The 26,119-nt window shown below is 39.0% G+C and overlaps 1 protein-coding gene across 1 annotated transcript in view; it reads left to right on the forward strand.

The window, feature by feature from the left end:
* SLCO3A1 (solute carrier organic anion transporter family member 3A1) overlaps positions 1–26,119 on the forward strand; it is a 241,036-nt gene that overhangs the window by 184,916 nt on the left and 30,001 nt on the right. The window contains exons 5-8 of the mRNA XM_069956689.1: positions 2,356–2,520; positions 5,574–5,772; positions 11,988–12,126; positions 14,371–14,546. Coding sequence (XP_069812790.1) covers positions 2,356–2,520; positions 5,574–5,772; positions 11,988–12,126; positions 14,371–14,546 — 679 coding nt within the window. The remainder of the gene's footprint in view (positions 1–2,355; positions 2,521–5,573; positions 5,773–11,987; positions 12,127–14,370; positions 14,547–26,119) is intronic.

Below are 26,119 nucleotides of genomic sequence, written 5' to 3' on the forward strand. Positions count from 1 at the left end.
ATGTTCACACATTTTTTTGGCAATATTTTTGGGCAGATGTCATATTTGGTTGAAAATGTTCACCTCAAAATGAAGGCTGTCCAAAAATACAGGTGAAAAAAACAAACCTTGTGTGATCATAGCCTTAAAGGTGAATGCAATGATTTTAGCAGTACTATCTACAGTACATTGGGGCAATTCATAAAATAAATGAGTATTAATACATAGGTTGTTAAAGGAGAAGTCTGGCCAAAACTTTTTTTTAATATGTTATTACTTATGGAAAGTTAGACAAATTTCTAATGTACATTAGTTATGGGAAATGCACATATAGGGCTATTTCCCTTAATTTAGTAGATCAGGGAGACTTCAGATTCTCTTAAAAACCGTGACATCATGAACCGGGGGTGTGATTACAATGGATTGTCCAGCAGGGGCTGCTGGACACTTCATTGGAATTACAATGGATGTGTATGTAAATGTAATATACAGTTTTTTTGATTGAATACATTTATGAAATACTTTGGTGAGCAAGTGTCCTTGCTTCCCAAAGAATTCCATAAATGTAATCAATCAGTACATTACAGTAAGCCCGCCGAACCGCAGCCGCCCCCTGCTACCAAACGCCCGCCGCCACCGAACGCCCGCTGTCGCTCTGGACTACACTCAACTACTACTCTCATCACCTGGCTCATAGTATGAGCAGGTGATGGAAGGTAGTAGCTGGGTTATATGGCTGAGATCGCCACCGCTGATGCTGCCGCGCATGGGAACCGCTCATCACTGTGCAGCAGCCATCACCCCACTCCGCTCCCCCCTCCTGCTTCTTCCGGCTCCGGGCAAACTTTACACTATCTGATGGCTTGTGATTGGAAAGCGGCGGCTGGGCGGGAAGTCAGCCATCAGATAGTGTAAAGTTTGCCCGGATCCGGAGGAAGCAGGAGGGGGGAGTGGAGGGGGATGATGGCTGCTGCACAGTGATAAGCGGCTCCCCTGTGCGGCAGCATCAGCGGCGGTGGCGATCTCAGCCATATAACCCAGCTACTACCTCCCATCACCTGCTCATGCTATGAGCCAGGTGATGAGAGTAGTAGTTGAGTGTAGTCCAGAGCGGCAGCGGGCGTTCGGTGGCGGCGGGCGGCGGCGGTTCGGCGGGCTTACTGTGATGCACTGATTGATTACATTTATGGAATACTTTGGGGAGCAAGGACACTTGCTTCCCAAAGTATTCCATAAGTGTATTCAATCAAAAACACTGTATATTACATTTACATACACATCCATTGTAATTCCAATGGAGTGTCCAGCAGGGGCGCACTATATATAGAAGTCAATGGTACTCATTGACTTCTATATACAGTGCGCCCCTGCTGGACACTCCATTGGAATTACACCCCCGGTTCGTGACGTCACTTTTTTTTAGAGAATCTGAAGTCTCCCTGATTTACTAAATTAGGGGAAATAGCCCTATATGTGCATTTCCCATGATGAATGTACATTTGAAATTTGCCTAACTTTCCACAAGCAATAACATATTAAAAAATAGTTTTGGCCGGAGTTGTACTTTAAGACCAGGAGTGGCATTCCTTAAAATGATTAGGTTCTTAGGTAAATAAAACATATAATTATCAGGGAATTTTAATTCAAATTTACTTATCCATGCCCCTACCCACAGCAGGGTAGGAATAATTGTTAAATTGCGGGGAATCCAACAGATGGGAACTCTTACAAGAAGTGGTTCGACACACACCACCTCTCTATTCATTTTCTATGGGTCTTACCGAAGCTGTCTGAGTGTCTACTATCTCCAGCATCCTCATATCAATGAATCTAGCGTGCAAGTGCATGTTCTGACCTCCATTCAAAACAAAGGAGATTTTCTGACTGCAAAGGGTCCCAGCGGTTGGACCACCTGCAAACACATAACCAGGACCCTGATGTAACTGCCAGGAACGGAAAATAATCTGTTTCCAGCATTTTGCCTTTCAGATGCCACTGTCAATAGAGATCATGCAATTTAAAGGGACTGCCAGAGAGAGAGAGAGAGAGAGCAGGTTAGAGTGGCAGGACCCCAGCTGTAATACATGACCCTGCTGCTGCTAATGGAAGTGGGTTCATTCTTGGAAGTTAACTCCTTACATGCTTAAGCCGCTGGCTCAATGCTCTATCTGACTGTACATTAGCTATTTACATACTGTACTCTCCTCCCAAAACTACCAAGCTGAAAATTCACAATGTCATCCAGAACAGACAGCCCATCAACTGAGTTAGAGTAACTGTCTCTATTAAAATGTATTTTTATACTCATGCATTTACTAACCATCTGAATAATAAGCAACCTTCTAACATATGTGTACATATTTTTTCTTTTTTCAGTCATTCCAAAAGTCACAAAGCACTTGTTATCCAATCCTGTGTTCACCTGCATTGTCCTGGCAGCTTGCATGGAGATAGCTGTGGTAGCTGGCTTTGCAGCATTCCTGGGAAAATATCTAGAACAACAGTTTAACCTGACAACCTCATCCGCCAATCAGCTGCTAGGTAAGGAAAAAAATAAATGCTTGCAAACATCACTACTAAAATAAAGTAGCTTATTACTTGATGCCAAGGTTAATATGCTATAGCACTCCAATGTACATAGTAGCCAATGATCTGTGTAATATTTTCAGAAATAGAAATAATTAATAACAACAACACCAATTATTTGACTCGAATCCTAACACATCTTGAGGTAGAGCTGCAGAAACAACTATGACGGACTTGTTTTATGATTGTTAGGAATATACAGATGTGTTCACTCTTAGGATATGTTCACAAAATGTTGTTTTTGGTCATATTTTCATGTAAAAAAAAAAAACATTGCGTGAGCATAGCTTTACTTTGAATTGAATTTAAATCTTTTTCTTTCAAATCAACTGGTGCCGGAAAGTTATATAGATTTGTAATATACTTCTATTAAGAAATCTCAAGTCTTCCCATACTTATTAGCTGCTGTATGTCATGCAGGAAATGTTTTATTTTCAGTCTGACCCAGTGCTCTCTGCTGACATCTCTGTCCGAGACAAGAACTGTCCAGAGCCGGAGAGGTTTTCTATGGGGATTCATAGAAAACCGAGACAAGTAGTCCTGCCTTGGCCATAGATGTCAGCAGGGAGAACCATGTCAAACTGAAAATAAAACATTTCCTGGGTGACATACAAAAGCTGATAAGTATAGGAAGACTTGAGATTTTTTAATAGAAATAAATTACAAATATATATAACTTTTTGATACCAGTTGATTGAAAGAAAAAGTTTTTCACTGAACAACCCCTTTAAACCTCAATACAGTGTTTTAAAATGCAAGCAAAACCCTCAACAAATTGCAACTAACTTAATGACCACTAGGTGGCCCTACATAGACACGTATAGTGTATACATCTCCAAACAGAGCATCCTTAAATGATAATTTTTTAAGCTAGTCATCTTTTGACACATGTTTTATGGGAAATCTTTTCAGGATTGCACCTAGCACAGACTGTGGAAAATCATAATCATTTGTGCAAAGTGTGCTCTGCCTTCTGCACACAGTGGGCAGGGAGGGGGCATGACAGTGCACGAATTTAGATGTGTCCTTAATTTATTACAATTTAGATCTGCAAAAAGACATAAAGTAAAGTTAAAATCTATACCAGCTCAGAGACAGTTTAGATTTCTGAGGATTTATAGAGAGACATGCACTTCTAAATAAATCCAGTGGAGCAGACCAAATAGGAATTATAGATAAGTGAGGCTTATGAAATGTTGCTCTTGATAAATTTCCTCCATTGTGTTACGTTCGGCCATGAGGAAAGGTGCTCATAAATACATCAATCAGCCTAACATTAAAACATTGAGTAGGCTTTCCTTTTGTTGCCAAAATAATTCTGACCCTTCGAAGTATAGAGAGAGCCATTGGCAAGATATTATTGGTGATATTATTAGTTTTGTATTCTCATTTAAATAACTTAAAAACATTAATAAAAATGATTTAAACAATGTTTAGGTGGGTGGTAAAGTTGAAGTAACATCCCCATGAATGCCAGGGTTTCCCAAAAGAACATTGCCTCTGTTAACTTTTCTTATTCCCATAGTGCTTCTGGTGCCTCCTCTTCCCCAGGTGAGTGAAGCACACACACCTATTCGTCCACATTATGTAAAGGGAATTCTTATTCAATAAACCAGGTCGCCTACTTTTATTGTCAAGTTATGGTTTAGTTTAGATGGTTTGGTAGGTACTAACCATCCCAGGGAAGGAGGGGAGCTACCCTGAGCAACGAACTATGGAGGCAGGCCACTGCTGCATGGGCCCCATAGCAGTTGTGTGGTCTGCCTCCATGGAGAATATGCCACTGCATGTTATTCTCTTCATCATTCAGTGATTTTAAAGTGAATGTACCACTAAGGCTAATCAACTTTTTTCCATCTGCTCAGTGTCTGCACAGAGATCTTGGTGGCGCCGTCCATTTTTCTATTCGCTTCCCAGTTCCTGCCCTGGCTGCGCTGATTTCTTCATTTCCATAGTGCCGCTGTATTCCCCGGAGGCAGGCCAAGTGCCCCCTATACACCCATACATCCCCTTGGTGCCGCGCCGGCTTCAGAGTCAAGTCGGATTGTGTCACCATTGGGAGGGTATATCGGCGTCGGGACTGCCTCCAGTGCATACAGCGGCCCTATTTGCATATAAAAAATGGCACAGATGACAGTAACCAGGCAGCAATTTGAAAAATGGACCACATTGACCAGGTCATATGAAAAGAATCATTAGCCTCAGTGGTGCATTCACTTTTACTTTATGGCAGCTCTGCATATGTTTCACAGTATGTACTTTAGTTTTCTGTAGGGCGCTTTGTCATTGATCCATAACTGTGAAATATCAAATTTAATGACTTGGTGGCATAATGTTATGGTGCTAAAGCATCTGCAGTTTCAGAATACATGCATAATACTAGGGTCATGCTTTAATTTAGGTGACTGACCCTATTCCATAGCTTATTTTCAGACAGTGAGATTAAGGGACCAAAAAAGGCATGACTTTGCCTTTTCCCCCTGCATATTGCTTAATCTAGCAAAAACAATCGTGAAGTGCCTGGATGTAAATTGGATAGATTCCAGTGACATTTTGTCATTTGGCTGCTTAGATATTTTATTTTAACATTCATCCATTGTGTAAGTCCTGTATTAAAATATAAAGTAGACAACGCATCAGTCACTGTGCAAGCAAAATGAAAAGGCAAGTTAGAGATGGAAGGTGCCGAGAGCAGTTAATGAAGTGCAAGCCTGGAATAAGCGGAGATAACTAGATCCTGTTCTACCAGCCTGTAAATCTTATAGGATAAAGCTACAGTAACTGTAAAAGAAGAGATAATAATACGTATATACTATTCTGTTATATGTTTAAATAGAAACAACCAGTTTTTTTCCTCCATCCATATAAAACACCCCAAAATGGCACAAAATGGCAGCATCAAAAGGGGGTTCTTTAAGAAGGTTACATAAAGCAGCCAACCCAATTATGCAAAATTTACATGAAATCTAAATAGATACTTATAGTAACAATGTCTTGCCTCCTCCTAGGAATGACAGCAATACCATGTGCATGCTTGGGAATTTTCCTTGGTGGACTTCTTGTGAAGAAATTAAGTCTGTCTGCCTTGGGTGCAATAAGAATGGCAATGCTAGTCAACTTGGTTTCCACTGCATGCTACGTGTCCTTTCTCTTCCTGGGCTGTGACACTGGTCCAGTAGCCGGAGTGACCGTTCCCTATGGAAATCTGTAAGTACTACTTCTATCATAGCAAAGCATATTTATTACATTCTATGTATAGGACCACTTATTGATGCAAATTTACAATTCTATTAAGTTCAAGTTTGCGTAATTGATTGGATGAAACAGATGTCAGTAAGCTATTTTATAGCCATGCCGCTGTAGAACAAGCCATTAAACACAGGCGGCCAATGGTTTAGGATGTTCTTTCTAAAATAGCAGAGTTAGAACTGACACAATAACTCTACGTATTGCTGGGATTACATAAATCTCTTCCATGCTGCTGTCTGGACACACCACGTTTAGTCATCTTAAGTTATGTAGATTTTATTTTTTAGCAGACGACCAGGACAAACAATCTGTGAGACAAACAACAGACACGGGCATTTATCCTCTTTATTCTCAGTTTTATTAGATGCCAAGAAAGATGTTTACGATAAACATAAAGGTTCCCGTAATGTCCTGTTCCATGTTCCATCACAGAAACTTCAATGCAGGGAGCTTATCATGACTTACTGGCCCATATAGTCTGCACATTTTATGTATCAATTGCTTTCTCTCTTTATTACGTGCACAACAATGTTGATATAATTTCATTTACGGTTTTTCCTTTTTATAATTTATACCTCAGACTTGTATCCACTGTTCTAATAGAAAATTGAAAGTATTTTCATTTGTGAAGTGTGCTGTTTTTCCCTGGTCTGTAGAGGGCAGAGTAAAGCTATGTTCACACACTGTAATACGAGGGACGTTGTATTACAGCACAATACCTGCCACATTTGTACATGCTCCTGTGGCCAATACTTCCATATCGGCCGCAAGAACATTACTGAATAGTTATTTGACCATTGACCTGAATACAATGCACAGCCGTGAGAGCAGCCATTTATTGTGTGAACAGACTGGGAACAACGGCCATTGTTTAATGTCTGCCGGACGGAAATAATTGACATGCCAATTATTTCCACGGTCGTAGAGTAACAGTGGCTGTTGTGCAATACATTGTGTGCACAGCGGCCGCTGTTCCCCATAGGATTCAACGCAGTGGCATTATTATAATCGGCAACAACGAACGTTCTTGTCAAAAAAGAATTAATTATGTATTTTAATGTTCTCTGTTTTTATCAATTATTAATAAAATGAGGATAGCAAAAGAATGTAACTATAGTTGGTGCAGATACTTCAGAAGCTTCTAGTTACATCTCTGGTGATAGCGTACGTGATGTATGTGCTGTACACAATAGAATGTGCCACCTGGTACTAATTCACATTACCTACAGTAACTAGATCAGGAGTACATACTCTTTAGGATAGTCTCTTACTATGAGGTTACAGATGCCAATAGACCTTTTATAGTGGGGCTGGAGAGAGACAAGGGGTAGAGAGACTCAGAGATGATCTAGTAATTGGTATATCTCACTCTAGTTCTGGATTTTTAGCTTACACTACTCAGCACCGCTGTATATTGTTCTCTATACTTCTGCTCTATAAAGTGTTCCATAGAGATATAGGGGACATCTATTAAGTCTGTCATCTTTTGCACTGGGCTTAAAAATCTCCCTGGATCGCTGAGGTTCGCCGGATTTATGTAATGGCACAATGCCTCTACATTCTGGTGTGCAATGAAGCCTCTGCATGAGCACACACAGTGAAACCTACACCAGCTCAGAGCTTCAACATTTTTCTGCCGGAAAAAATGTTAGATGCAGCGCACACAGAGGCTTCTCCCCCTCTGCTTGCAGCTTCACACCCTGTTACACCCTCTTCCCGTCCCTCTGGCACAAGGGAGGCAATGGATCCAGGTGCAAATAATTTATTTGCACAACAAGCATATGCTAATCGATTTATTCACATCTGGACCCTCTGCACCAGAAAATGCCAGTTTCACTGCTTCATGAATTTCCCCCATAGGGTATAAAACAGTATCTCCTCTTTGGTGTGTGTGCAGTGTATAGGATACATCACACAGGTTAGCCTCTAGCCACTAGTTCAGGACCATAGAAATTAGAGATGGAACCTGCTGATGATTAAAAATAAATAAATAAAAAACACCTAAAAGTGCAGGTAGTGTACACTTTGGGGGAGATTTATCAAAGGGTGTAAAATTTAGACTGGCGCAAACTGGCCACAGCAACCAATCACAGCTCAGTTTTCCTTTCAGCACTGCCTAAAGCTGAGCTGTGATTGGTTGCTGTGGGTAGTTTGCACCAGTCTAAATTTTACACCCTTTGATAAATCTCCCCCTTTAAGTTCTCTAACCTAGTCCTGTAGAGCAGTGATGTTACCAATTTCTGTCTGTGGTAGATGTCATGGTATTTGAATAATACAGTTCAGGAAAAGAAGTCGGTAATCCAGCACTTGAAGCAGAGAAATTCTTTTTATTTATCCTCGTAAGGGAGAATTTCGTAGGGGAGAATTTCTCTGCTTCAAGTGCTGGATTACCGACTTCTTTTCCTGAACTGTAGTACCACGCATTTGCCAGATGCGAATCCGGGGCACCAGAGAATTGTTGGTCGGTGAGCTGACAATTACATATTTTTATTTGAATAATACACATTTATATACAATGTTGTCTGAACACAGAAATGTGTAGGGATAAAAGTGAATGGTTGACTGTAGACTGAACATAGGGCTATACTATGTATTTTAAGTTAGGAATAGAATACTGTAGACTAGCTTTATAGCCGGCTGGTCCTGACTGATTCTATCGGCAGAGGCAGGAAACAAATCCATGCTCCTTTTTTAAGAGCACCATTTTTAGCTTTATTGTATTGTTTATGTGGAGTGTTTCTATTTTAAGTGAAAACAGTAAAAGTAAAGTTTTATGTGTATTTTTTTTAGTTGTACCGTGTCTACGCTCAGTGATTTACTAGTGTTATAGTGCCTATAAAAATGTGCTTCACACCACCCTCCGAATAATATAGATCACCTTGATATGACTTGTAGAGCTAGAGCTTCATTGAATGCACATTTTGCAAACCCAGATTTAGAGGTAGATTATAATTGCTGCCCAGCTACCTTACCGAAAAACTAACCAAAATATCTCACAGTCCTAGCAGTTATTATTATTTGACACTGTTGTGTTCAAAGCGCGTTTTTCCTGCTTGAATCAGCAATAAATGTCGTACCAGCAATTTCACAGTCTTTTCGAATACAATATGCTGCTTTTTTGTTGCAATGATTGTTCATTATAATGGTACTTGGTAAAGTGACAGATCGTAACCAGTCTACACTTAGACCTTACAGCTGTCACTGAAAGGCTTTTTCATTGGTTTAAGAAACGAATGTGAAAAGCTCCAGATGGTTTATAAAATGGCAATGAAAAAAAACGGTAATTAAAATATTTGACTGTCGACACTCTGTAATTTTTCCCTGTTAACTGTGAGACATATTAATAGCCCATAACTTATCTGAAGAAATCATTGTAACATACAGATTATTAGTTCATTATTAGTATAGTAGGTGGAAGATTACACATCTGCATGGAAGGCATTGAGTGAATGAAAATGAAAGGCCAGGTATTCTAGGGGTTGTCCAGGCAGCAAAAGACAGCTGAAGCTTTCTGCTACCTGATGCTTGGTCCTGATCATTCTATGTATCAGAAGAAGGCCTTCCGAGAGGGGCTAGTTTAAGAAATGATTAAAAATGAAAGAAGCAAATCTGATGAATTCTGATTCGCAGCGAATCTGGCATTTTTTAGGCCTCACTGCGATTCGCAAAATCGCCAGATTTGCTTTGCAAATTCGCTAAACATGGCGGCCGCAATAGTGAACGCACATGTTAGCTTACACTAACACAGTTGCGTACATTACGCAGTTGTAAATATTATGCAGTTGCTAACATTACGCAGTTGCGTGCATCACGAGATAAACGTTTGCATGTTCAAAATGATTGTTATAGCCATTCCGATCCTCAAACAAATTATTGGTATTGGTTAACACCGAAGACTAGCGGAACGTTCATATGAACATACGAACATTTGTGCTTGCCACTATTTTTAATGAAACTAGTTTGTATGCAATTCGCGAATATTTGTAAACTTCGCGAAACAAATTTCCGAGTAATTTGCTCATCTCTAGTCCTAATCATTGCCTGCAGGAAAAAAACACTTCCACACACTATGTCCAATAGCTGCACAGTGTCTATGATGTTGCGGCAACACTGTGCAGCTCTTCAACATTGTGTGCAGTGCGTTTCTGCCACATGTGATGATTGGGACTTAGCTCCCCTCCCCCCCTTCTTGTTTTTGGGATGAAAAAGAGTTTCAAAGCTGGGGAGCCGAAAGGTTTATCTGTGTTCTTCTTCCTAGACAACACCTTTGAAGACATCTAATCAAGTTTAATTTGTTGTATCTGTATTATATTATTTATATAAATGATGCAAAACTGGCCTTATTCAGTATCCTGTCTAGTTCAATGTTCTATTTACAGGATAACAAGAAGCTTATGTGTGTGTATATGTTAACAAGGATCAGAAAGTACTCCTATTATGTAATGGAAATTTTTCATCTTATATGCTTCTGACACGATCTGTGGGGTCCTGATTGCATTTCATAGATTGTGGGGACGTGATTGCAGTTCTCTAGTCATCCTAAGTAGAGTCTTAAGGTTGTAGCCTTGGCTTGCCAGATTCATTTAAGAAGGTATAGAAGGTGTTCATTACATTGATTACCTCCAAATGAGTTTTTGTTAGTAAATCTCTTCTGTTAGGGGTAATTTGTGGCCATATTAGTCTTACAAACATAGAACATGCATTATTTGGGATTCTGTTGATTTTTGAAGGACCCTTTGACATCTGCCACGCAATCAAACGCCGAGTAGAAGCCACAGCTTCATTATATTTATAGACTTGCACAGTTGTCATTCTTGGTTTGGTACAGATTATTGCTAGATTGACACTTATGCCTGTTGCAATTTTGAGCAAATTTCTTGCAAATGCAGATACTTGTTACTCTTTACGCACTTTCGATAAAGTATTGAAAAAGGACCAGTCTGATTTCCTGATATATCTATGAAGTATTTGTGAAAACAGATATGTCAGGGGAGCTAAAACTATGTAAAAAAAAAAAAGACAAATAAAATTCGTGATTATTTGCAGACAGTCTGTACGAAGGCAACAGCATCCACAAGGTGGTAGTATGGAAGAAAAATGTATTCCATTATGGCATCCATACAATTAAGCTATGTTTTAACTAGGAGGTTTTTTTTTTTTAAGCTGGAGAAGAACCTTCAGATTGAAATGTCGCTTAATTGTATGGATGCCATAATGGAATAAATCTTTCTTCCATCTTATCGCCTTGTGGATACTGTTGCCTTTGTATAGACTGGATTTTTTTGGTCCCAATCGAACATTAGGACTGGTAACTGTGCATCCCCCCCATGACTTTTTCACTTTGTAATTTATTGAGGTTATTGTGGCCCATCTTAGAAAGTGCTGTGGTTTACATATTTTTGTTTTTTTTGCAGACGTCATTACCGTTAGACACCCGTCATTTGAAGCTAAATTGATGCCCCTCCTCAGCGACGACCATCATTTTTCCATACTCAATCCCTCTAAGCTGTAGTTCTGACTTCTTCCGAGGCTTATTAATGCTTCCAATGGTATTTTATTATATTTCATACAGGGAATGCCCGCTCAGCCAATCCTTGGGCAGAGTGGATAGTTTTTGACAATTAAACTGTTATCAGAAGCAGAAAGAAACAGACAGCAGCAGTAAACAGGAGATGTCAGAACCATAGCTTCCGGGGATCAGGGCAAAAGAGTATGTTTTTTTTTTAAGTCCCACCCCTCACCACCACATAATTATTTTTTTTTCTTGCTCAGAAAACCCCTAATTTCTAATTTGCAACAAATATGCAACATACGGTATCTGCAACATTAATTAGCAAGCTGCAAGTTTAAAGTGAATGTGCCAGCGAATATACCAGTGAATATACCAGCGCCTGCGCGGGGATAATGGTGCCGTGGTCCTTTTCTATGAACCACTGCCCTGTGGTACATTCGCTTTGAAGTCTGCATGGCAAATAACCATCTACAGTACATATAATCTGTACTGATTTTTTTTCTACAGCATATGAGTAAATGTCATAAAAAAGGGTTTTATAATATGGTGAAATTTTTGTTTGCAAAATCCACATGAAATATCCACATAATATCTGCCAGTTTTTACCTGGATTCACTTTAGCTGTATACAGTGACATTTAGATCTTTTTCTTCCCAATTAGCTCTTCTACAGGGTCCTCAAAGAGTCGGGCCCTTCCCTGCAATATTGGCTGTGAATGTCACAATGATTCGTTCACCCCTGTTTGTGGTGCTGATGGAATCACCTACATGTCTGGTTGCTATGCTGGCTGCACCAAGGCAGTAAGTTTACATACGACTCCTATATCTCATATGTTGCACAGCTGCATGTACTATCTATAACATATCTTTATATATTATCACAGATTCCAGATGTAATCTCCAATCTTCAATTCTGTTTATTCTTAGATTATAGGATATGTGCGAGTGAACAGATAGCTTATTTTAAACACAGCATTAACCCCCAGGAAGCAATTTCCCACTACCCAGGTCTTCATCTTATTGAGACAATTACAGACTGGGAATAAAATGCATGCTGATTCATTGATAATTTTCTCATCTTCTGTTCATTAACAACAGACTGTTTGCCTTCACGGCACACATGCATTTCTCTTGGTGCTAATGCAGATACAATTTACTGCCTCCTCATTACCTTTATAACAGAATTATTAAAAGGTGAGTTGAATATTGTAGTAAGGTGACACAGACCTGTAGTGGTGGCTGTTTCGTAGCCTCTGATATCATTTAGGAGCTATATTATTAATAACATTTCACCAGATCAGTTTTTCATCTGCATAAATTGTGCATTTTGTATCTGGTCTATACCAGATTCATAAAAATAGTTTCATAGGTTTATGAATTTGGGCTACTTCTACCATCATAAATGACTGGTCTGAGCTGTGTTCAAGTGTACTTCAAATAATTCGCTTGAAGCCTCTTAGTATATGCACCTTAGCGTGTAAAGTCACATAATATAATCTAGAATAATAAAATGAACACTCTATGCTGTTTATTATTTTAGTATAGAGCAGTTCATTTGCTAGAGCCCTTCACTTTCTCCCTGCTGAAATCAGCCATAGAAAGAAAGAGTTCTTCCCAAAGAATAGGGCTGGCAAAATTAATGTTCCCAAACTAACAGGTCCCGGGGGGGGGGCACATGTTGTTTCAAATGCCATGAAAAAAAAATCCCCCCTAAATTACTGTTTCCAGCCATATAAGTAATTGCTATGAGCGTTACTTATATGGCTCAAAAAAGTACTTTGTAAATCCTTCCTATGTAAATATAAGACTGGTCATCCACTGCTTACTAGTCATGGCTGCCTGGTAACATATTCGGCAATCACGCCTTCCTGGGAGTGTCGGCGTCATGAGGGAGACATGATTGCTGAAGATGTTTCCCACCAACCGTGACTAGTTAGCAGCTGAGGACCGTCCCCATACCTACATAGGTACAAAAAAAGTATAAGTAATACTCATAGTGAGTAACACCATATAGGGCTATATAGCATATAACAATGTAATTACTGTATAGCTGCAGGAGGGATTTTCTAGTGATTTCTGCCCTTTAAATAAAAAGATTAATGTTGTGGCCATGCACATCACACCACAAATGTCCAGTATGTCTTGGTTTTCAACAGTATTTTCCATTTGCAAAACCATGTGTTTTTTCGTAATTGCTACAGCTTACTGAGGACTGATGTTCTTCAGATCTATCATGGCAGACCTGGTCCTTGAAGAGACCCCAAAACTAAAAGTCACACAAAGTTAAGCGAGAAGGCCACATTTGTAATGACTGATCACCTGTGCATCTGGGAAAGCCTCAATTTATTTGATTTAAAAAAAATAATAAAATAAATAGAAAGTTCCTGTTGTCCAATTTTTTGACTCAGTGGAGCAGTAGAATGCCCTCCAGAGTTCTTAGAGTTGGGAAAGTTTATTTTGCTAACCTTGTATATGCTGAGCACAGACACCAGTGCCATTTTTGAATATTCTTATTACTGCCTACAGTTTTTAGTTTAGAATAGAGAAAAAATGGCCAACTTACACCAGCTCAGAGCAGTCATACATTGTAGAAGGATTGTCCTGGATGGTCATATTATAGTACACGTCTGACAATGTGTTAATTCTGATTCCAGCTGTTGTACAACATTTTGTATTCTCAATAAATTGTCTTATTTATGTCTTTGGTGAATATCTACTACAAATTAAGAAAAGATTATCTGCAAAACTAAGGCCAGAATACCTTTCTGAATATGAACAAAAATGTTACTCACTTTTTCAGTATGTTTTATTGTAATTTTAAACTGCTTTCATTTCTATATGTAATTGTATATCAGATTGTGCTGATTTCCCCTAATGATTTCAGTGGGCGAAAAAAATAACAGCAATAGAATATACAAATCATGTAGTAAAAATCCAGATCAGGTGCAGGTATCTAAACTATTGACTTTCATAGGCATATAATTCTTAGGGTGCAAAATCAGTCTTGCAGCACTTTCATAACCTACGTGCTTTTTTTTTTACTAGAATTTCTCTGGCTGTTTATGTATCACATCTGTCCCCGTGGAGAATAATACCGTGGTTCCTGGAAAATGTCCCAGCCCTGGATGTCAGGAGGCATTTCTCACATTCCTGTGTGTTATGTGTGTTTGCAGCATGATTGGAGCAATGGCCCAGACTCCATCTGTTATCATCCTGATCAGGTGAGCCTACTCAGTCTACATCCCAAATACTCTATTACAATCAATGTTTGTATAGAAAAGATCACTGCTTATATTTTGTTCATCTTGGAGAAAGTGTTAAAAACCTGGCTGGACTGTTCAGTTAACCTCTATTTTCCCTGACTACTCCATTAACATCCATGTAATTTATGTGTAGAGAGGAAGATGCACTGTTGCTAGACTCCCTGTTGTGAACACTCTTTTGAAAAATTTATTTAAAGAAATTGAAGGATTTCTTTAGACATCTAGTGAAATCAGACTGTCCCTATAGACATGGGATGTTGTAAGATCCTGTAAAATTAGGTGGAAACAAGAACCCCAGGCCCTTGCCAATCTTTAGCTCTAGATGTGAGCCAAAGAGAACAGTGTTGCCATCCAAGAACACTGATTCAGTGGTTGGCTCCTTGGAGCCAGGTGACTATGGCCATATGTTCCCACTTTAAAAATTACAACTTCATTTCTTTATAAAGGCTACAATTCTATATTTTTAGGAAAAATTGGGATAGGTAGCCACACACATTAGATATATTAGTAGTAGAACAATCGTTTGGGTTTATATGTTTTAGTCCATTTTGGCCAGTGTTGTTGTGTTGGTTAAATTTTTTTGTTGCTTTATTTTATTCAATGAATGCTTGAAATTGTCTTTTTTCACAAACTTTAATTTAAGGTATATGGGTGCCTTTGAAAGGTAATAATGCTGAGCACAGGTACTACTTAAGTGTGGTTGGTGTAGACTCCCTTACACAAATTGATTGTTCTATCCATCTGTGTCTTTCATACCTGCTATTAATTGAATCAATTTCCCTCTCCATGTAAAATGTAATACACTTATTTTACAAGAAATAATGCACCCAGATGAAAATGTCTGATTCCTGCAAAAGCACTTGTGTTTCAGGCAGCTATGTAAATGATTACAGGTAGCCTTCAGAAGTTATATTAGGTAGTGTACCTGTTGGTTAGAAATCATTGACTGCTAGACCTGCATCTACTATGCAAGACATTTTGCCCTGTTTGCACACTTTAGGAGGAGGCACATCATTGGACTGAGCAAAGTCATTGATGACCTGCCGTAATAATTGCCTGCCATCTCCACCACCCTGACGAAGCTGTTTTGAGGTGGTTACGTAAGGACACACACACATGACAAACAAGCTTCAGATGGCCCAGACATTTGATCTAACTACAGGCACAAACAGCTCCCAATGTTTCCTTATCTGCCATCTAGGCACAGGAAGTTCCTTCATTAAAGGGGAACTATCAGCGAGTTAGATGAATCTGACCTGCTGATGGCTCCCTATGGCACATGAGGCGCCAAAGATGGAGGTATGTCTTTTACCTTCACCTTTCCCCTGCTTTGAGTCATTTAATCCTCGGTCTGGTACAATCGGTAGGAGTACTTCCCCACCCCCCTATCAACGATCCATGTATGTATGTGCAGGACATCTGTTGCCTCTCATGGCATGGCTTCCAACTGGCATTTTTTAGCATATTTATCACCAATCAAACATTTATGGGACCAGCTGAGACCCCAAGTTTAGGTATCTATGAGTTTTTAGGATATACAAGCCCAGCTGAATGCCATACAGAACCAGTATGCCTCTATTTTTAACTGGATCTCATCTTGTATCCAGGCTAGAGGTGTCAATGAATGTAAAAGTGACATTTTATTGTTTGCCTCCTCCTTAATAGCAGGTTTGTAGGTGCTGTCCATGGTACCAAATTTATTTTTTGCTATCAATGATAAAACTAAATGTTATCTAACCGTCTGCTTGCTCAATGTTAAAATTCTATTAACAAGACTGAATGTTTATCCATAGAAATGGTATACATACGGTACATAAACTACTAAAATGATATTGCAAGTCCATAGAAATGGCGTAGCTGCTGCATTATTGTATACATTATTCCTTAGGGGTCATGTGCACAGCAGAGCTGTATGTACAGAGCCACTGCACCCAGGTATAACTTATGTAACTATGTAATATAGAAAATGTTGGAACATGTTTTTGTCTGTAAGATTTATATACCCGTACCTGGCCAGGAAAAAAAAGTATGAAATTAGAGGTTCAGTAAGACACTGTAGACTTCTGTGGGTAGAATCAAACATATTGGGGAGAGCTGTAGTAGGGTGGGTCTATAAACTCTTACATGAACAAATCTATCAGGTTGAGAAGCCAAAGGAAAAACATTACATTAAGCCATTTTGCTTAAGTACACACATTTTATGTATTCCTACGGTGGCAATTAATACTATAGGCCTTCAGCAATACTAAATCCCTGAGCCTCAGTGCTATATCATTTTTCTTTTTCATTGCCTTCTAACAAAATATCTTTTTTATATTAACTGTGGGCTGCATACTATGGTACACAATAAGTCTTATATATCAAGTAAGTATAATAAAACAGAAATACAATGCTATGTTGGAGTGCAGAAAAAAAAAATATTTGCTATTTACCTTTTCCAGGGTCATAATAACACAACTGTAATTGAAAAGCTCAGACCTTGGACTCATTGGCTGAGGCAACAGCCCTAATTTGGTTCATGGTCCATTTTGGGTCACAGAAGGAAAGTGATGGTCTTGCTATAAAATGTCAGCAGAAATTGAAAAAAAAAAATAAAAACCTTCACGCCAGTATCCTCATTACATTTACACAAAAGGAAAAATAACCATAATACATCATGTTACTATAAATCAATTTGCATTTGTATATGGATTTCCGCAAAGTACTGAGTAAAACCAGACATGGATTTGCAAACTGATATACAAGAGAAGCAAGCAGACATATGCTTATCTATAGGAATGTTTGTTGTTGTTGTTTTTCTCCCCCTTTTTTTATTTTTAATCTTTATTCATAAAACCATTTTGTTCATGCAAAAGCAGCACAACAACTGATTACATTGCAGGCATACACATATTTAGTACAGCTGACAAGGCTGAGTGAAAAAAACAGCCGCAATGTTATTTGACAATTTACAAAATAACATCTTAAAAGCCCCTCCCTAAACCTTCCCCCCTGCCCACCCACCTGCTGAGAATCCCAGGGTAGGAGGAGAAAGGGAGAAAGAAAAAAAAAATAGGGAGCACAAAAAGCCAGAGGAGAGGGAGATTTAGAGGAGAGGGAGTATCATCCGTAAAACTGACTTGTCTGATATTCACATAATTTCTGTCACCTTTATCAGCTTATTCAGTAGCGGTGAAACCTTACTTCTCCCCTCCTCCCTTCCCCAAATACCATATATAGTATATGCATATTGTTTTATTTGAATATTTGAAGCTACATGAATGTTTTCCTTATGGGTGGTGCAGTCAATTTTTGGTTATTCAAACTACACAAAAATCACCAACAAATGTTGTGTTGTTTCACAGTTAAAGGGGTACTCCGGTAAAAACAATTGGTGTCAGAAAGTTAAACAGATTTGTTAATTACTTCTTTTTAAAATATTCAGGTCTTTCCATACTCATCATCTTTTGTATGTCCTGCAGGAAGTGGTTATTCTGTCCAGTCTGACATGACACTTTCTGGTGCCACCTCTGTCCATGACAGGAACTGTGCAGAGCAAGAGAGGTTTTCTATACGGATTTGCTACTGTCCTGGACAGTTCTTGTCATGGACAGAGGTGGCAGAAGAAAACACAATGTCTGACCGGAAAGAAAACACCATTTCCTTCAGGGCGTATAGCAGCTGATAAGTACTGGAGGACTTGAGATTATTAAATAGAAGTAATTAACAAGTCTCTATAAATTTTTGACACCAGTTGATTTGAAAATTATTTTTTACTGGAGTATCCCTTTAATGGAACAGGGCTGTCCCACAGTAGTTGATGTAAAGCTTATACCCATTATTATATGCTTTTAAGTGCTCCATCTCAGATAAGCAAATCTGTAACTAGCAGTTGTGGAAGTTAAAAAACATTTGTACAAAGTAAGTGACAATAGATTAGACAAGAAACGTGCCTACTTAGCCAGCTGTCAGAGGCCCTGTGGAAATTGCTGTGTTATCTGACATGCTGTTTCTTACATCACTTATTATTTCTATGGTATTGCTGTTGGCAACAGAAAAAAATATGAAAATAATGAATATTGCAGCTTTTGTGACTGTCAGCAGGGAAGAAAATATACACAGAAATGACTCTTCACAGCCTTCAAGAATGTTACATTATCTGGTATCTGACCACATTCAGTTTTTTTGGGGAAAAATACTGTTTACTATATTACTTAGGAGAAAACATTGTTACATGCTCGGATATATACCCGTAAGAAAGCTGCCCTCAAAAAGGCTTCTTAGTAATTCACGGGCGCTTTCTTATAGGTATTTTTTAGGAGGCAGCATAAAGACCACACCACCTATAAATAAACAATGCTGGACAGTATTCTATATATATATCAGAAAATACTTTATTTATTACATACAAAGATTTTTGTTGTTTAAAAATACATATTAAAAAGGGAGCAGAAAACCATACAATACATACATCAGATGGTATACAGGGCAGAGTAAATGAATAAATAATATAGCTACTATATATTCAACCATTGATGGTATATCAGTCGACCCACAGAGGCAAGGAAGTGCAAAAAATAAATAAAATAATAATAATCCAAACAAAATAAGTATGAAAAAGTAAAGTAAACCTATATGTATAAGGCTGCAAGTGCAGTCTAAGGTGCAACCAAGTGCAATACCACGTATAGTGTCTAATTCATAAAAGTGTATAATCAAACCTCTGGGTATATAGTATATAGTCCTGCCCAGTACCACCACTAACCCAACACTGCGTTTCGCTGTACAAGCTTTATCAAGGTAGCATAAAGAGCCAAATATTCATGGGAATCATTCCAATTTTGTACTTAATGTGGATAACTTTTATTATTTTACCCTTTTTTTTATATATAGTGAGAAGGAATTTGTATGGAGGAGTCAAAGGGCATATGTGCTGCTGTTATTGGAGATACTGAAACAGCAGATACTAGCTAATTCTGTAGCCCTGTATGGAGTATGGATTCTTCATTCTGCTAGTAGAGAAGAGGGGGGCAAGGATGGGTACACATAAGTAACTTTTTCCTCTGGAAACGTTTCTGTCTTTGCTTAATAAATCCTCAGCCATGTTCTAAGGCTTCTTGGAAAAACTATGCATTGACTTGTAGGGAAGCTTTCTCCAAAAGGTGGCATAAGAGGGCTACTTTAAACATCCTTTTTTCAACATTCCCAGTGGAACATGAATGGCCTATGAGTATTCACACATCATTTGGTGGTTTTCTTAAGGAGAAACAATACCCTTTTGTCAAATGCAGTACCCACCTCAACCATAGAAGTTATAGCCCTGGTTGGCTTCATTCTCCATTCTTACTGTTAGTGGCAAATACAAATAAGAACAGCAATGTTAGCAAACAAGGGGTAAAGAAATTGTCCTAGAAACATTATAGGGAAAAAACCAAACACCATGGGGGGGGGGGGGGGATTTTACAAGAGTGATGTACTTGTACGCCGGTTTTAAATTAGGCTCCGTCCCCATTTTCCCTGAACAAATTCACTAAGAGGCACACAACTCTTAGTGAATCCCTCCAGCCAGGCGCCCGAACCGGCGCCTGGCATACCAAATCTACCAGAAGGTGTACATTTGTTGGCAGGTGTAAATCATGATAAATGAGGCGCGGGAGGATGCCATGCCTCCTCCTTGCCTTGACACCCCCCGAACTCCCCCCTGCCCGCCCATCAGGGGGCAAATCTGCACCTTCTCCCTGGCGTACTCCACTGCCGTAACTTTCACAAATGTCCCCCATGATCTTTTGTTCTGATTTACATAACCTGTCAACATAATATGGTGCCAAGTCTGATCTTTGCTATGGGCCCTCTCCCTTCTATGTGAATGCCGTAAGAAAAAGAGAATAAATCCCTAATCTGTTATGGTCAATGGAATAAGCTTATATCAGTCATAAATTGCTTCAAATTGTCTTCCCCAATCATATTGTTAAGAATGCATAAGTGCCATCAGTTTGTTTCCTTTCATACAGAGACTTGAGTTAAAAATCGAAATCTTTAAAATGCACCCAGTGACCTTCCCTGATTTTGTCTCTGCCTGTCACCTATTGAACTAATCAAAATGAACCGGAGAGAGGAGACAATTGAATGCAGTCTCAGCACAGCACTGAGCAGCTGTGTATGTTTCTATAAGATTGAAAAGAATTACTGGCCCTGTGGGAAACACTGAAAGATAAGCTGGGCAATTTCTACATCTCCAACACAGTGACAGATACAGAAATGCACATCCTCTGGATATGTGGACTGCACTGACTGCTAAAAAAGAATCAATGGAGGCACTCTTTAAAAGGTTAGAGCTCCATTGGGAAGGCTGTCACTGTGGTTAGGATTGTTTGTTCCAAGGAGAACAATGTTTTAAACATGATGCCGCTGTGAGCTTAGGGAAAATACTTGCTGTGCAATGCTCACATGTGTTAGATTGTGATGGCAAACACATAAGGGGCACTCCCAGAGGCAGATGATGACAAACCTAAGCCCTGGGCTACATATATTCCTGGGGAAAGACCACAAGAGGAAAAAATATAAAACATGCTGTGTTTCAGCAAGCAACATGAATGTTTGTGATTGTACTTTAAATTATAGTACCTGTTATCAGGGCTGGATTATACGGAGGACACACAAATCATGTGCCCCAGAGTCAACACCATGTTGGGGACCTAGGACAATGCACCCATTCTACACTCTCACAACTAGTCATACTGGCATGTGTGCTATATAAGCAAGAAGTAGATGGAATGTGACTGCAAGATCAGACTACACAGGGTTCATTTGTAGTCTGTAACCATGGGGACACACATACACACACACACACACACACAGATATATATATATATATATATATATATATATATATATATATATATATGTGGATAGGATGGATTTGGATAGCAGCCACAGGCACAAAGTGGTAGAATATTTTTAATCATTTTCAAAGGTGCCTTATTTTTTAATGCATGAGAGACATTAATACAGATTGGTTGCAAAAGTAGACATAAAGATCATGTTGCATTTTGTCCACTTGATGTAATAAAGTGAAATTCGGAAGCCATAGAATAGAAACAGTTGGTTGACCTCTTTCTAGTGGATGGCTATAAACCTCTATGGCCCCAATAACGAGCATCTTTTCTACATACACCAGTAAGATCACGTTGGTGAAATGTAATCTGTCCTGTCCGCCTTTCCTCCAAAGTCAAGTGTAGGGGGAGACATGACTTATCTGTTGGCGGCTTAAGATTTCTAATACTCCCTTTCTTGCTGTGACACTGCAGAAAACAATTTTCTGCCTCCCTACTTGTTCATGCTGATGCCTAGAAATAAAGTATAACATAGTTTAGAGTCTGTGCATTGCATTAGATTAACACAATGCGTGTTTTTGAAGGCTCCATATAGCAATAGTGATCCTATTGGACTTATGCACATTACCAAGGCTTCAACTTTTTTTCATTCCAAACGTTGAAATACATTTAATATTGCCTAGAGGAATGCTTTAACTGACTCTAAATTGGATGGATTCTCATAAAACCTGTTATATCTCTAACAGAACTGCCCTACTGCGTGCAGCTTACCTTTCTGGCATTGCGGTAGTTAAGTCTAATGTAATGCTAGACTACTACATCATACGGGATCGCTATCATTAACTAAGGTCTAGACTGATTTGCTTTCAATTCTCTAAGGAAGAAGGATGATTACATGGGCGTTGAGGTCTCACATACTCCCCCATTCGGATTGAAAGCCTCTGCAAATCTCCTCTTATGAAGAATTGTGTATACCTGCCCACATGATATTTCAAACCACATTAGCTGTGCTGATTCAATAGAGATTTCCAATGACAAAGCCTTGTCAGGGCTACAAAGCTCTCCCATGCTGACATTTCACTCAGGATTTCAATGGCTCACATTGGATTCACTGCATGCCGCGTTGTGTTTCATTGTTGTTATTATTACGGCACTTATCAAATTCACAACACTCCACAGTTTTAAGAGACACAGAGGTGAAGAAAAATTGTGTATCTGAGCTTTCACAAACTACTTGGAGTGCACATCACAGAGAGTGCTACTTCTTTAGTGGTACAGATAGGCTGAAAGGAATCTATTCAAACATTTAATGTTCCAAATGATAAAAAAATTTTGCATCCTTTCTGTTACTCCTCTAGAATTCTGTTCGTTTCACAATTTGCCTTATGACAAGCTCAATTAAGATTTTCTGTCTAATATAGATCCTTTTAAAATTTGTAAACCTATTAACTATCAAATAAAGTAGTCATTTTAAGCAATTTTCAGGAACATTCAGAGCAGAACATGCAAGCCTCTGCATACGGCATAGTCTTCTTTCTCCATTCTTTCTGATCAAGTAAATTCTAATATTATCCCTAGAGGAATCTCCTTTAAAGTATTGCCTTACAGTAAGTCAATATGCCAGTGCCCATCAGCAATTGATTGCTGTGGGTTGTTCTACAAATCTGTTATGATGGCTTCGAGTCTAATAGTCAGTACCTAGGAAAGGCTAATTGTACATTACTATCAATATTTTACTGTTTCTTTATTGCTGTACATGTAGAAGATAAAGATTGTGACTATTCACCGATAGCTGGAAGGAGATTTATTGTTATTCTTCATGGTGCTTGTTGCTGGTCCTTGTAAACCTATATTTCGTAAAGTACCAGGTGATCCATTTTATAGATTGATACCCACTGGTTACCTCTAGGTTACTATGTTGCAGTTGAGCTGCTCTAGGCCCCTACATCTTTGCAAGCCTAATTGGAAGCTAGATGTCATAAGTCAGTAATAGGTCGAAACATTTGCTCACCTTAAGTGGTGCTCAGAGAATAAAGAAGTGATTATTGTCTTGTGGAACATATCTAGTTCCATTTGATCTTTCTCAAATGCTCAACACTCTACTAATCCGCTTTCTACTTCAGATGAAAAGGTGATATCTATTATTGTAAGGGAAGCAGCTTTATAGTAGATGGCTGCTCCTTGTTCTGGCCTTGTGTATGTAGTGATACTGAGGAGGGGTAGAGGGTGAACCCTTGGCAAAGGAAGGTGGTCTGGCAGCAACCACCCCACAGAGGAATAGTGCAGCAGAAGGAACACAAAATGAGATGTATGAATTACTGAACTCAATATAACGTTACTCCGCTCTACACTCTGTTCGATGTTGGTCCCAAAGCCATAGCATATCCAAATAAAAAATGTTAACGGCTTCAATGCATCAGCTGCTAAGAAGAGTCTAAGCTGTCCCTGGTTTAGCCTTGGGTTAACCGTCATCCCTCCCAAGCAGGAATGTACTTATCATAGCCTGCATCTGTCTAAATTATAGACTCTTTATAGTGGCAGAAAATCCACCTATTTAATCTCCTCTAAGTCTCTTACCCTTACATTGTGGTGGCAGACAGTACAGCCACTCTCATATGTATGTACTTTTATTACTTGGCTTTACAGTCAAGTCCCTGAACCACACAACAAAGCAACGTGGTGGTTTAAACTTGACCATCCATACTTCCACACTTCAAAGACACAGTGTACCAACCACCACCAACAGCATACAAAAATAATAAGTCAAATTGCTGGTGACCTCACTGTGAATAGCCCTCCCGACATCACAGAGTGCAGAGACAGCTGGGCAGGGATGCTGTTTACATAAATTGCGGTTTACAGCTTGGTGCTATATAGTTAAGAAAAAAGATGTCTTATAAGAAATCTGATCACAATGTACAAATATATGAATGGACAGAACAGAGATCTTTCTAGTGATCTTTTTACTCCTAGGTTTCTTACCATAACAAGGGGGCATCCTCTACATCTAGAAGAAAGAAGGTTTCACCCTCAGCACATACGTGTTTAATCTGGAGACTTTTTAGTAGAACATTGGGTCCTAAAGCACCAGAACACTTAACTTAGAGTTACAAAACACATCCACAGTTCCCAAACATAATGAGTCACTTTTATATCCCAATGACACCATTAGCTAGTGTTAACAATGCTGCTAAATTCCAGAACTTATTATGCAGCTCCAGATGTAATTACCTCGGCGATGTGCGGCAGCCGCTTTTAAAACCCAAGTAATGATTTCTGAAGAGGTTACAGTCCCACCCTGACTGGCAGTGAAGTGTCGCTGAAGGGGCCATTAATTAAAGCATTGTGATAATAATCAATGTTCCTCTGCTCCATGGTAGTGTTCTTTTATTATGTAGATAGACAAGTATATACAATCTGATAATCCCAGAACAACATTGATAGATTACTGGATGTCCCAGACATGTATTTATTTAGACTACTTAAAACGTAGTACTACAAAAATGAATACAGTGGTGCCTTGGATTACGAGCATAATTCGTTCCAAGACTGTGCTTGTAATCCAAATCCACTCTTATACCAAAGCAAATTTTCCCATAAGAAATAATAGAAATGCAGACAATTGGTTTCACACCCCAAAAATGATGATTTATTATTCTGAATAACATGTAAAACAGATTAAACAAACATTCAGAAACAGCAGAATATGTGATATTATAAGTTATGGAGGTGATGGAGACTTCCTGGGTCAGAGTACAGTGCTGTAGACCCCGCTATGCAGACCATGCCCCTCCTCCACTCACGCTCCCACCCAGTACAGGGAGCTCTTAAACCAAAGCAATGCTCTTAAACCAAGTCACAATTTTGAAAAACTGATTAAAACGCTCTTAAACCAAGTTACTCTTAAGCCAAGGTGCCACTGTATTGGAATTCCAGATGAAGACTTTAGCTTTAAAGCGGAATTCACAGCTGCACAGAAACCTATTATTTATAAGCTGTGTAGGAAATTGCAACAAAGTGTTACAAGGCTATACTGCAAAAGCTGGCCTCACCTTTAACAGTCATCATTCCTAGTTCTTAATTGCTTTGAGCACTCAGATATCACCAAGACTTAAGGTAGGGCAGAACAGTGGCACCAATCAGTAGTCTTACAGAAAATTTGGACAAGCACATTTTGAAAATCAAAAATAATAGAAAATGACTACTCACCATAAAATGACTGGAACAAGTGAGACTGGAACGAACCCTCAGTAAAAGGCAATTACTCAAACCATATAACTAACCCTGAAAACCAGCAAATAGACCCACAGTATAGACCAAGGAATCACCACAAATAAATCTAAAACCTGTCATGGACTGATTACTCTGGCAAAAGTTGAAACCGCTGCCAGCAAGTGAATAAGCATAACATCAAATGAGGATGACATTCAAGATTGATGGAGATCCAGGGAGTTGGATCCCCACTTTTAGGAAGCAATGAACTATATCATGTTATCACTTCTAATGGTGGTGAAAACCCCTTAAAGGACAACTCCCACAAAATATTTTTTTGGCTTATTTAACACACATTACAAAGTTATATAACTTTGTAATGGGGTTAAATGCCCGGTCTGGCCCCCTTCCCCCACTTTCCGACCCCCGACCCCCCCCCCCCCCTTTGGAAGTTAAAGAATGTATACATTACCTATTACGATCGTCACGGTCCTCTTCTCCCGGGCG

The sequence above is a fragment of the Dendropsophus ebraccatus genome, chromosome 1, assembly GCF_027789765.1.
Source record: "Dendropsophus ebraccatus isolate aDenEbr1 chromosome 1, aDenEbr1.pat, whole genome shotgun sequence".
NCBI classification, from domain to species: Eukaryota; Metazoa; Chordata; class Amphibia; order Anura; family Hylidae; genus Dendropsophus; species Dendropsophus ebraccatus.